The sequence below is a fragment of the Gymnoscopelus microlampas genome, assembly GCF_963454915.1.
Source record: "Gymnoscopelus microlampas genome assembly, chromosome: 2".
NCBI classification, from domain to species: domain Eukaryota; kingdom Metazoa; phylum Chordata; class Actinopteri; order Myctophiformes; family Myctophidae; genus Gymnoscopelus; species Gymnoscopelus microlampas.
The window spans coordinates 19,901,618-19,914,117 of NC_139939.1; the positions used below are offsets into that span (position 1 = coordinate 19,901,618).

At 39.4% G+C, this 12,500-nt stretch overlaps 1 protein-coding gene and 1 long non-coding RNA gene across 3 annotated transcripts in view; one reads left to right on the forward strand and one right to left on the reverse strand.

The window, feature by feature from the left end:
• Window positions 1-12,500, reverse strand: part of sorcs3a (sortilin related VPS10 domain containing receptor 3a) — a 172,514-nt gene that overhangs the window by 10,429 nt on the left and 149,585 nt on the right. The window contains 2 exon segments of the mRNA XM_084044283.1: window positions 363-462; window positions 551-682. Of these exon segments, the coding sequence (XP_083900409.1) occupies window positions 363-462; window positions 551-682 (232 nt within the window).
• Window positions 2,677-4,240, forward strand: LOC311035845. 2 transcript variants are annotated; one of them, XR_014599792.1, is made up of 4 exons: window positions 2,677-2,737; window positions 3,688-3,755; window positions 3,937-3,961; window positions 4,142-4,240. It is a non-coding gene; the product is annotated as an uncharacterized lncRNA (long non-coding RNA). The 2 variants fall into 2 exon arrangements; XR_014599793.1 differs by having other exon boundaries at window positions 2,678-2,737; window positions 3,688-3,751; window positions 4,142-4,221.

Genomic DNA, 12,500 nt, shown 5'->3' on the forward strand with positions numbered 1-12,500 from the left:
CCAGAAGCAAAGATTTGAGTTACAAATGTTCACTTTGAAAAATATACATATTCAAAGATTTGCACACATTTTCAAGATTTTTCAAAAATATCAGATCTACAAGCTCGTAGCGCAGCCCTCGGTGCTGCGCTACGAGCTTGTAGATCTGCTATTTTTGAATAGCCAAAGAAATCTTAAAAATGACGCAGACGCATTCCCGGTCTTAATGGGTTAAATGACCCATAGACAAGGTAATAATGCATGATGGTATTCTGGCTGAGAACCAACGATGAAAGTAAAAGGAAAACTAGTTTCCTAGTAAATAAAGTTTTTGTATTACTACTATTAGTTGCTAGGCAGGAACTAGGGAGGCAATTTCTTACCCAGTGTTAACTGCGTGATGTACACGATCACTCTCGCGCCAGGCTTGAGCTCGAACTCCACCAGGTTTTGATTCAGGGCGTTCACGATGATTAAAGATATCTATTGAAAAGATAAGAGTTAATACATAAAGGTACTCACACACACACTGATGCAAAAAAAAAATCGCTTATATTCAGTTATCCCATACCCTCTCTAGCTCCTCCTCGCTCTTTTTCTTGCCCTCTGATTGGTTCTTGTGTGGTAACAGGAAGAGCTCAGCAGCTGTGGGAACGCCCGGGAACACAGCGACCAATAGCTGCTCTTCAGGGAAGTCAGACACCTGTGGACACAGGGACATCCTACTATAATTCTAGTAACCTCTGTGCGTTTGTAGTGGAGGCGTTTGTAGTGGAGGTGAAGCTACCCGGTTCTCCTCACTGGCTGGACCAATTGCTCAGATTTTTTACACAGCCATTGACCATTACCATCTGAACTTAACTGTGAAGCCCGTTTTTCGATTTCATCAAATCTCAGCTTCTTATTAGCGTTTTTGTGTCAAACACTGTCGCCATGGTTACGGGCCTGCCCAGCTATGGGACGAACTGCCTCCCGGGTTGCCAGATCATGTGCGCATATCCCCCCACGGATGCGCTGCGCCGACCGGGTATGGTCTAGTAGAACATAGTTAATCCAACTATTCCATGTCATTGATTTAAGACCGGGAACACATCTGTGTGTCATTTTTAGATTTCTTTGGGCTATAAAAAAAATAGCAGATCTACAAGCTCATAGCTTGTAGATCTGCTATTTTTTTGAAAAATCATGAAAGTGTGTGCAAATCTTTGAATATACGTGTTTTTTTAAAGCTAACGTTTTTAACTCAAATCTTTGCTTCTGGGGGATTCTACAAATGTCTTCTAAATCCTAACAGTTTTTTGAAAAACGTATGTTTCTATATCAGTGGTTCTCAAACCTTTTCATGTCAAGGACCCCCAAAATGACATGTATTTGGCCACGGACCCCCATCTCAAAATATTTTGTAATAGGGACCCCCAGAAGCAAAGATTTGAGTCAAAAATGTTCTCTTAAAAAAAAATATATATATATTCAAATATTTGCACACATTTTCAAAAAAATAGCAGATCTACAAGCTCATAGCGCGGCACTCGGTGCCGCGCTATGAGCTTGTGGATCTGCAATTTTTTTGAAACATCTTGAAAATGTGTGCACATCTTTGAATATATAAGCTCTTTAAAGCGAACATTTTTAACTCAAATCTTATGTGGGATTCTACAAATGTCTTCTAAATCCTAAAAGTTTTTTTTATTTTCCATGTTGCTATAATATCAGTGGTTCTCAAACTTTTTTCATGTAAAGGACCCCCAAAATGTTGTTCCAGGGACTCCCCCCAGAAGCAAAGATTTGAATTAAAAATGTTCGCTTTAAAAAATATATATACATTCAAAGATTTGCAAAAATGTTCATGATTTTTCAAAAACAAAATCATATCATATAAAGCACATATAGATCTGCTATTTCTGAATAGCCAAAGTAATGATTAAAGTGGTTACATAGATGCGTTCCTACGGAGCCCCTGAAGGGACATTACTAGGTAGATTGTTTGAAGGGTAGGTACATTTTTTGGAAGGGTCACTTTATTTTTAAAACGTGGCGGTTTATGTTTTGTGGTATGGGGAAAAGAATAATATGTTGGCAGAAAAGAAAACGAGACTATAAAACATATTTTTAGGGGATGACATTTATTTAAAAAGGGGAAAGATTTTTTTTTTGGGGGGGTGACTTTATTTTTAAAAGCTGGCGGTTTATGTTTTGTGGTATGGGGAAAAAAATAATATGTTGGCAGAAAAAAAACGGGGGGGCTGACTTTTTTTTTAATAGTTGCTTAATTATTTAAGGGTGTATAAAATGTATCTTTTTAGTGTATGACATTTTTTGAAAGGGGGATGATTTTTATTTATTTATGGAATATAATTTTTTGTCTGATAAAAAAAACTTTTTGTCAAAGTTATTTTTTTTTTTCAATGTTTTTTTTTTTTTTAGGTTAGTTTTTTTTTCCTGCATGACTTTGAAAAAAAAAAATTAAAAAAAAAAAAAAAATCTTTGTAAAAAAAAAAAAAAAAAACTTGGACCAAAAAAAAATATAGCCTATCTCGAAAATAAAACCTCTCCTTTTCAAACTCGTGCGCACGAGTTTGAAACTCGTGCGCACGAGTTTGAAAAAGCACTTTATTTTGAAGGACAGGGCTTCCGTCAAAGGAGTTCCGGCAAGTACGTCCCTTCCTCTTTGACCAAATTTGGTCACCAGACTTTCTACTTTCCACCACGGAGGAAATAGCTGGTCAGCTAACGGTAATTTGTTTACAAGGAAATGATTGTAAGTGATTATGTGCTCTCATTAATCTACCGCTATCTGGGATAATTAATGAATGAATTAATGCGTGTGTACAGCTTGCTTACTAACGTTAGCCATTATGCTAGCTAACGCTAACGTTAGCACCGTTAGCTCCATGGGTAGCACCCAGCTAGCACTGGCACTGACCCACTACGTTAATGTACGTTGCCGATCATATTTATGTTGTATATGGCATTGGTTCTCAAAGTGGGGTCCGGGGACCCCCAGGGGTACTTGAGGGGGTTCCAGGGGGTCCCCAGCTAAATGATGGACAGGAACCAAATGGACCCGTATGGGTCTGTAACTCTAAGTGTACAAATGGAACCATAACGGGTCCATTTGGTTCCATTTGTACACTCTCAAGAGTTAAATTAACATTGATTTTACAATATGAATTGGGGTCCCAGAGGTATAAATGCCATTAAATGGGGGTCCGTAGCCTAATGCATGTTAAACTGGGGGTCCTTGAAATTAAAATGGTTGAGAATCACAGCTAGAGAGCCGTAAAAACCTTCTCTTATTGGGGTCCCTGGCTTATCTTTTCAAATGGGGGTCCGTGGGGTAATAAGTGTCATTTTGGGGGTCCTTGACATGAAAAAGTTTGAGAACCACTGGTATATGGAGTGCAGCGTTTCAAAGTGATTTAATTCTAGGGAGAGAATGTCATCATATTGGCTGGCATGTTCTATCATGTTCTATCACATGAATAACGTTGACACCAAAAATAGCAGATCTATATACTGATGCAATATCAGTTGTATGTACAATACAGGCTATTTAGAATAATTTAGCACAGCTAAAGGAGAGGGCTGTAAAGCTAAGGTAAAGCAATAAAATATGTTTGGCCCCTGTAACCCCATATCAACAAATACTTCAAACTATCCAAATGGAAATGTCAATAAAATGTCTATTGTTTTAAATTCCAACTTCAGCTACAAAGGCAAAGCTGGTGTCATCGATAGTGGATACATTTCCATGCCTGAGGGACTGTCATGGGTCAGTAAGTAAAGTTAATACATTGTTACAAAACATTCCAATGTGAATCCTACTGTAATGTGAACCATTATTGGCAACTCTGAATTTCAGTGTTGCTGCTGGTTATTTCCTAATGTGTGCATGTGTGTTTGTGTGTGTTCTTTTCTGATAACTTTCTCTACTTTATGATGCATGTTTCAACCCAGGCCAGGGAGGAGTCACATGAAAAAGGTAAAGCAAGGTGTCTTGGATTGAAATAAGGTACAAGTTGCCCTTCCAACTCAAATGTACAGTGACTACTGTACATTTAGGAGTGGATGTGACTATGCTTTTTGCAACAAACCGTTCTTGTAAACTTGGATGTTCATCTATCACCATTAGCTTGGGTTAATCTTTTTCTGCTCTTCACAGAATCAAATAACTGCAGACAAGCCTTGCCAAAACATGTGGCCACCACTGCAGACTGCAGATGGGACAAATTCAATCCAAGCCATAATCGAAGAGTTGCCGCATCTAGTGGACACTCAAGGCATGGTGAGGTTACATCTCACAGAATAAGTTTAGTACAGACTAAATCGATTATTGTTTGTGCCTTACACATTTTTTTTGTCTTTTCCTGTCTGTAGATTTCTCAGGATTTCTCGATGTTAAATCCTGAGTGTACTGGGAGATGAACTCTGAATTATCTGCGAAGATCACTCACATGGCCGGCCAGGAAGGAGAAGACGGGTGACCTTCGCGTCAACATACAGTAGATTTGCTCTCAGCTGGTATTCACATAGAGCTCACATATTCCGGAAGCAGTATGGGTTAGCTCCCCAGCCTTGGTCTCCAGCCTTGGTCTTCCGTGAGGAAGAAGCCCAACAAACAGATGGATCATGCAGACACATTTTTTGTAATATAGCCTAATATATAAGTTGGCATAAGATATTGATAGCTAATTACAGTGACATTATTTTAATGCTGTGTAAGGGCAGGCATGTGTGTTCCACCTACATGTGCATTCACACTCATGTTCAGTAACTTAGGACTCTATTTGGACTTGAGCACTACTGGGGAATTGACTCAACCTAGACTCCAGATATAGTGACTTGACTACAGCACTGGAGCTTTGGAGTTCAATTTAACCTGTTGTATCAACTTGTAATAATCTTGTTCTTTCCTCTCTTTTCTTTTCTTCTTCAGCCTGTGACAAACCTGGTGCAGTAGCTGACCGCAGCAACCACAGAGTATCCATATGTTTTTGTGCTAGGGGAGGGGCATCAGTGTTCCCAAGCTTATGTGATGATAAATGGGGCGGCCTTGGCGCACCCATCTCTTTTGGGTGATGGGTGTTTTAACACATTGCCTGCCTAAGACGTATATATACGTCATTTAGAAATCAGCTGTTGCCTGCCAATGACGTATATATACGTCTTTGGAAAAAAGGGGAAAAAAAAAATTTTTTTTCAAAAAAAAAATTTTTTTTTTTTTTTTGCATTTTTTTATAATTTCAACCCTTGTCGAATTATGAACAGATTAGGAGCTAAAAATGTTCGAAGATTTGCTGCTCCATTCACTTCAATGTTAAAATTCAAACGGACAAACAATTCACTTTGTTTTTTGGTTTAAAACTACTGCTTTTGAGCTATATTGAAACATCAACCAAACATGTCAACGAGGTCAAAATGACCTCGTTGACATTTGTGAAACCACACCTGAATCTCATCTGTGATTAGAAACCATCTGGGGATCAATCATACTGGAGGAAAAAAATCTGTGGCTACGCGAACAGGTACCAAAAACATGGCAAAACCCTGGCAGGCAACAGCTAAAAATCTGAAAAAACTCTGGCAGGCAATGTGTTAAAGCATTTTATGTCTTCGATCTCAATTTCCCTGAAACCATGTTCCCAGGTTTGGGAGTTCATTCAGACTTTCATCTTTGACATCCCAGGCTTCCAAGATTTCAAAAATGGGTTACCCCCCACACCCCGTTCAATGGTTCAAGTCATCCTGATGATAGTAAAGTACACTAGCTTCCAAGAGTTACCCCCCTCCAATGGTTTGAGTCTTTGTCATGTAAGCTAAGTATACTTCAAGTGCAAAAGAAAAAGGTTTTTTAATTGGTCTATTTTTTGGCCAAAGGCTTTCTGTTAGCAACATGAATGTGGGAATGTATGTCGGCATAGCATGAGATAAATGCAACATTTAGCATGTAATGACTTATGTAATGAACTAAGATCTATATGTTTTGTGGGGTAATACTATTCAACAGAGTTCAACGTGACATAAGCAATTGATAATGTAGGAAACAGCAGTCATGAACATGGCAAATGTCAAAGCACAAATGTCTATTTGTAATTCTTGTATGCACTTTTAATTTAAGCTGTCATTTATATCAGTGTGTATGTATATGTGTATAAATATATATGTGTGTGTGTGTACACACACACACACACACACACACACACACACACACAGCTTTGGTGGAAAACATCGGATTGCTGCTGGACGCCCTGCCAAGGTTACAACCTGACCTGACCATGTCTACAGCCAGCCATCTAAGAGGGCTTGAACAACACACCCAACATGATGACACAGTGATGATGTGATGACACAGTTATTGCTGATGTATACATTTCTGCAAAGAGTGGCAAATAAAGACCCTGATTTTGTAGGCTACGTGGTTGTGATGAGGAGTTAAAGTGACCTATCTATTTGATGTATTGTTTCAATAACTTCAATGACAATAGCTGTACCTTAGCATGTCAATGAATTAGAAAGATGACCCAAGACGACTCACCTCTGCATTCACATGCCATTTGAGGTACTTAATAGCTGCAATAGCAGAACATGACCCAAGATGATGAGACGATGATTAGCATGTTAATTAGAAAGATGACCCAAGACGATGATGATTGTTAGAGTGAATCACCTCTCTTTCACTTGTAGAAGTTGGAAGTAAGTATAGAAGTACCTTATTTTTGATCAAAGTAGTTTTTCAATCCTGTAATCTCATTCACATAATATGGGCTCCAGCAGTAGTTAAATAGGTCTATATGGTTATACTGTATACATGCATGCATGTATGTTTTTATTCTTTTTTAATTTGTAGAAGTGATTCTATAAATAGGCGAAGCTCTCTCTCTAAGCCTATCTAGTTTTAGTTCTCCAATAGCTGCAATAGCAGAAGCATGAGGCATGTTAATGAATTAGAAAGATGGGGGCATTATATAGGCTACTGCCCAATAATCTGTGTGTGTGTGTGTGTATATATATATATATATATATATATATATATAAACACACACACACATACACCGTATATCTAGGTGTGCCCTGGGATCTTTTGGCTATGCCAGGTGTGCCTTGGCACCAAACAGGTTGAGAAACACTGCTACTCCATTCTACATTGTGTTATTACGTTGGTGGCATATTATAGACCTACTTAATATTCTACAATTTATTGAAACTAAAAAGCGGCGCAATTACTTCAGACTAAACTTGCATTAGAAAATCGTCCAGAAGAGAAAAGGGGGAAATAATAATGACCCGTCCGAAGGGCCACTCTTCCTGGGTACCAGATGGGACGAGTGCCCCCCTCCCAGCTCTGGAGGTGTGCCTCCGAGCTCCAGGTGGGTCCCCCGTTGTCCCTGCCCGAGCCCCGGAGCAACTCAGCAGAGGGGGAAGAGGGGACCCCACGCTTGCCGGGTAGAGACGGTCCACGGGCCGCCCGGAGCTCCGAGGCGCACCTCCAGGGTAGGGAGGGCACTCGTCCCATCTGGTACCCAGACCTCGGTGGAACCCCGGCTGCCACCCCCGCCACGGGGACCCCTGTGGACCCCCGGCCGTTGAAAAAAAAACTTTGAAGATGAAACAATACTTGAAAAAAAAACACTCACTTTGAAAAAAAAAAACTTGGAAACAAATAATAATAATCTTTGAGAAAAAAAAAAATCTTTGAAAAAAAAAAAAATCTTTGAAAAAAAAAAAAAATTTCTTTGAAAAAAAAATATTTTTCTTTGAAAAAAAATATTTTTCCTCCTTCTCAAAGTCGTGCGCACGACTTTGAAAAAAAAACACTCACTTTGAAAAAAAAACTTTCTTCACTTTGAAAAAAAAAACTCACTTTGAAAAAAAAAACTCACTTTGAAAAAAAAAACTTTTTCTCCTAAAAAAAAAACATCCCTCTTTACAAAAATGTAATTCTCTAAAAAGATTATTCTATACACCCTTTAATAATTAAGCAACTATAAAAAAAAATGTTAACCCCCCAAAACAATCCTTCCCCTTTAAAAAAAAATTCAACCCCTAAATATTTTGTTTTTATAGCCTCCTCCTTTTTTTCTGCCAACATATGATTTTTTTTCCCATACCACAAAACATAAACCGCCAGCTTTTAAAAATAAAGTGACCCTTTAAAAAAATGTATCTACACTTAAAACAATCTACCTAGTAATGTCCCTTCAGGGGCTCCGTACGTTCCCGGTTTGACTGGGTTAACACCTGCATTGTGCGCAATCATCAGAAATACCCAACATGAGCCCTTTTCAGGCATTATACAGTAATTATCTGTGTGGTACCATGATACATTACTTTTAAATCATGAGAGGGAACATGATTAAAAAGTTCTCGTTCTAATTCAGGAGACCAGCCTTTCCCTCTGCGAGTGTCTGCCGGAGGCTAAGTGGCGAGGCTCAAAGCTTTGGCTGGGAAAAGAGACTGCCATTGATTTAAGGAGCTGATTAAGTATATTTTTCTTCCTTTTGATAAGAAAAAGTAAGTGGAAGCCAAAGCAAGCGGTCCCTCCTTTCCTTTCCAGAAACAGCAGCCATTAATGTGTTTGTTGTTTGTTAGTTTCTCTTAAAGGCTTTTAACTGCACTTTCGACATGCATGGCAGACTTCGACTCTGCAGGCGTTCATCAGTCTCCATTTAACCCATTGATACCTGAAGCCAAATCTACATGTCTCCTAGTCCTAAATCTCAACAGTATTCTGAAAAACGTATGTTTCTATATCAGTGGTGCTCAATCTTTTTCATGTCAAGGACCCCCAAAATTATATGTATTTGGCCGCCGACCCCCATCAAAATATGTTGTTCCAGGTACCCCCCAGAAGCAAAGATTTGAGTTAAAAATGTTCGCTTTAAAAATATATGTATTCAAAGATTTGCACACATTTTCACGATTTTTCAAAAATAGCAGATCTACAAGCTCGTAGCGCGGCACTCGGTGCCGCGCTATGAGCTTGTAGATCTGCTATTTTTGAATAGCCAAAGTGTAAAATAATGCTTTTTAGCTCAAATCTAAAAATGACACAGTTCCAGGTCTTAATGGGTTAAGAGGCTAGTGATGTTTTTATGCGATTTTCATGTCCTGTGTGGACAATGGAGTGGGGTCTACCAAAAGCAGAAATCGCAATTTAAGTAGCAAAACACGAGAGCTATACGGCATGATTGGGAATGAGAGGAGGGGTTGTAAAGGGGGAAGCTGAAGTGAAAAAGAACGTAAAAGAGGGTCAAGCGAGGCAATAGCCCCCTGAATGAAAAAATAAAATAAAATCAATACACTTAGACCATGTTTGTTGTCATTGCGATCACTCACTAGTTTAAAAAGCCTTCTGGCTTGGCTTCTTGACAGCGTGCTCCTTTTGTGGTGCCCTGGTGCAAACTCATTCCTGGATTAAAAATCTGATTGGGGTTGCAAGCGGAGAGGAGAGGTGAGTCACTAAATGACAATGGAGGTGTTCTGCTGAGGAGAGGTGGAGCTGGATTTTGGCTTGATAGAAGTGCCGCACTTTAACCGATTAAGACCTGGAATCTGTGTCATTTTTAGATTTCTTTGGCTATTCAGAAATAACAGATATACAGTACAAGCTCGTAGCGTGGCACTCCGCAATTTTTTTGAATATATATATGTTTTTAAAGCGAACATTTTTAACTCCAATATTTGTTTCTGGGGGGTGCCAGAACATTTTGAGATGGGGGATCCGTGGCCAAATACATATAATGTTGAGGGTCCTTGACATGGAAAACGTTGGAGCACCACTGACATAGCAACCAACCAACAAAGACATTATGTATTTGGCCGCAGACCCCCCATCTCAAAATATTTTCCAGGGACCCCCAGAAGCAAAGATTTGAGTTGTAAATGTTTGCTTTAAAAGAATATATATATATAATCAAAGATTTGCAAAAATGTGCCGTGCTATGAGCTTGTAGATCTGCTATTTTTGAATAGCCAAAGACATCTTAAAATGACACACAGATGGGTGGAGGGAGGGGGGAACTCATCACAGAACTGCATCCAGTTGCATTCAAACCACAGTCTAATGTGAAAAACAATATAAAACACATGGAACTGAAACCTATTGTAGAGATCCCTATATTATCCCTATGGCTGCTTTTATTATCAATGGAACGCCTAAGAAGGCGCAGGGTGCCTTTTGAGGAATTTGACGACGCATAGTGCCTTCCTGGGGTTCTGACCAAAAGGCAATATGTGCCTTCTTGGGAGTGAGACTGTGTTGCTTTTGGGATATGAATGAAACGCCAAAATCATAAAGAATGACACAATGTCTCCGTCGAAGCAAAAGGAGAGCACGGTAACTTCAGCGGAGAGACACATTAGTCTGAGTTAGAAGCTCTAAGGAAGACTTATTAACATTAAATGATATGAGTTAGCTGTGAGAAGAAATGAGACACTATACACAGCACCACAGTGTGTGAGAGAGAAGGATGGGTCTGTAGAGAGACATAAAGTCCATTATCGCAACTCGCATTCGGTTTGGATAGAGGCAATAGTAATGAAATAAACACGGACGTGACTTTGGTGCATCGTGGAAGGGACACATTCTGTAGAAAACCCACCTCGGTTAAATGGACCTTGACTTCCAACTGCAAGCTGATGCCCTTATTATCTTCTACTTTATTGTGGGTGATTTGTTTACCATCCCATCAATGATGGAGAAGGAGAAGCGGGAATTGGAACACAGATGGTTCACGCAGCCATGACAAAACACAAGACAAAATATTGTCTGTGAATGGCAGTTAAATCCACACCTCACTTCTATGAAAATATCTCCACAACACTGACCGCTGATCTTATGAATAGCAGAGGCTTGAATAGGCAGACATTTACAATTGCCAATTACTACCTGGGTGATCTAAATGACAAATCACAGCAGTGACACATACAACAGTATTTACGAAGGTAAGAATGGTGGAATAAAAAGACTCATATTGGAAAGAGTAGCAATTTAACCCAATGTCCCAATGTGGGATGTATGTGGGAAATTTGTATACAAATAAAAATGATGTGCGGTGTGAACACGTATAATTAGCATTAATGTACCGGCATGGCTTGTCATGAAACTGTCACATCATGTGGGGGACATTTGGGCCGTCACTAATATACACGATGCGACGCATTGTGAGCTTGATCTGCCATTTTCAAAAGATTTGTATGCATCCTAATATACACTAGAGACTAGAGAGTCACACGCATGCGTGGCTGTTTGTGTGTCTGCCTCTCTAAGCTGTTTGCGTGTCTGGCTCTCCAACAAGTAAGGTTTGGCTTCGCTTTCGGTTCGGTTTGCATGTTGCAGTTTGCTGTGGCTTTCGGTTTGCGCGTCGAAACAAACACCGCTGTCGCTTTCGGTTTGCGTGTCGCTGTACCGCCCCAGTCGGGGTCATCCCTATGCTCCCCGGGTTCTATGTTCCCCCACTAAGGTTAGGGTTAGGGTTAGGTTTAGGTTAGGTCCTATGTGCGGGCCAGGCTACTGGAGCCCCGCGCAGCGGCCCGAACCTCTAGTTTTATACATTTGAAAACTTTGTGAAACATGAAATTCTGCATAACGAGTACTTTCTACTTTTGGTGCATTAAGTACATTTTGACGCCAATACGTTTGTACTTTTTACTCAAGCACATTTTTGAATTCCAGACTTTTTTACTTGTAACAGAGTATTTCTACATTGCAGTAGTGATACTTTAAAAAAAGATTTGAGTACTTTTTCCACCACTGTACACTAATAATAATAATAATAATAATAATAATACAGGTACACACAGTCCTCAAGTGTTTGACTAGCAGCACCCCGGTGCATATTATAAATTCTGTGAGCATCTCCAAACTAAAGGAATTAGTGCTCATCATGAAGCTTGCCTCAGCAGAGGGGAGCAGCAGCAGAGCCCCAGCACACCTCTCTGTGATAATAATGAATCACAGGACAGCCGGAGGGCGTCCCACTCTCTCACTGCACCACTACACCACACAGCACTGAGAGCTGGAAGAACTATACTCACATTTAGGCTGCTTTATGTATAAAAGCAGCCAGTGGTGGGAAAAAGTACTAAATGTTTTACCTATAAGTAAAAGTATCGATACTGCAATGCAGAAGTACTCCGTTACAGGTAATAGTCCGGAATTCAAAATTTACTTGAGTAAAAGTACAAAGGTATTGGCATCAAAATGTACTTAAAGTACCAAAAGTAGAAAGAACTCATTATGCAGAATGTCCCATTTCACGTTTTCAAATATGTATAACAATCTTTTGAAATAGCCAATCAATCTACAAGCTCACAATGCGTCTATCTTCAAATGGCACAAATGTATATAGGGCTGAAGTGGTTAGTGTGTGTTTTGTAATAATAATCAAAATCTACAAAGTAACTAGTAACTAAAGTTTTCAAATGATTGTAGTGGACTAAAAATACAATATTTGGATCCGAGATTTAGTGGAGTAGAAGTAAAAGTATTGGAAGTTCGAAATACTCAAGTAAAGTACAAA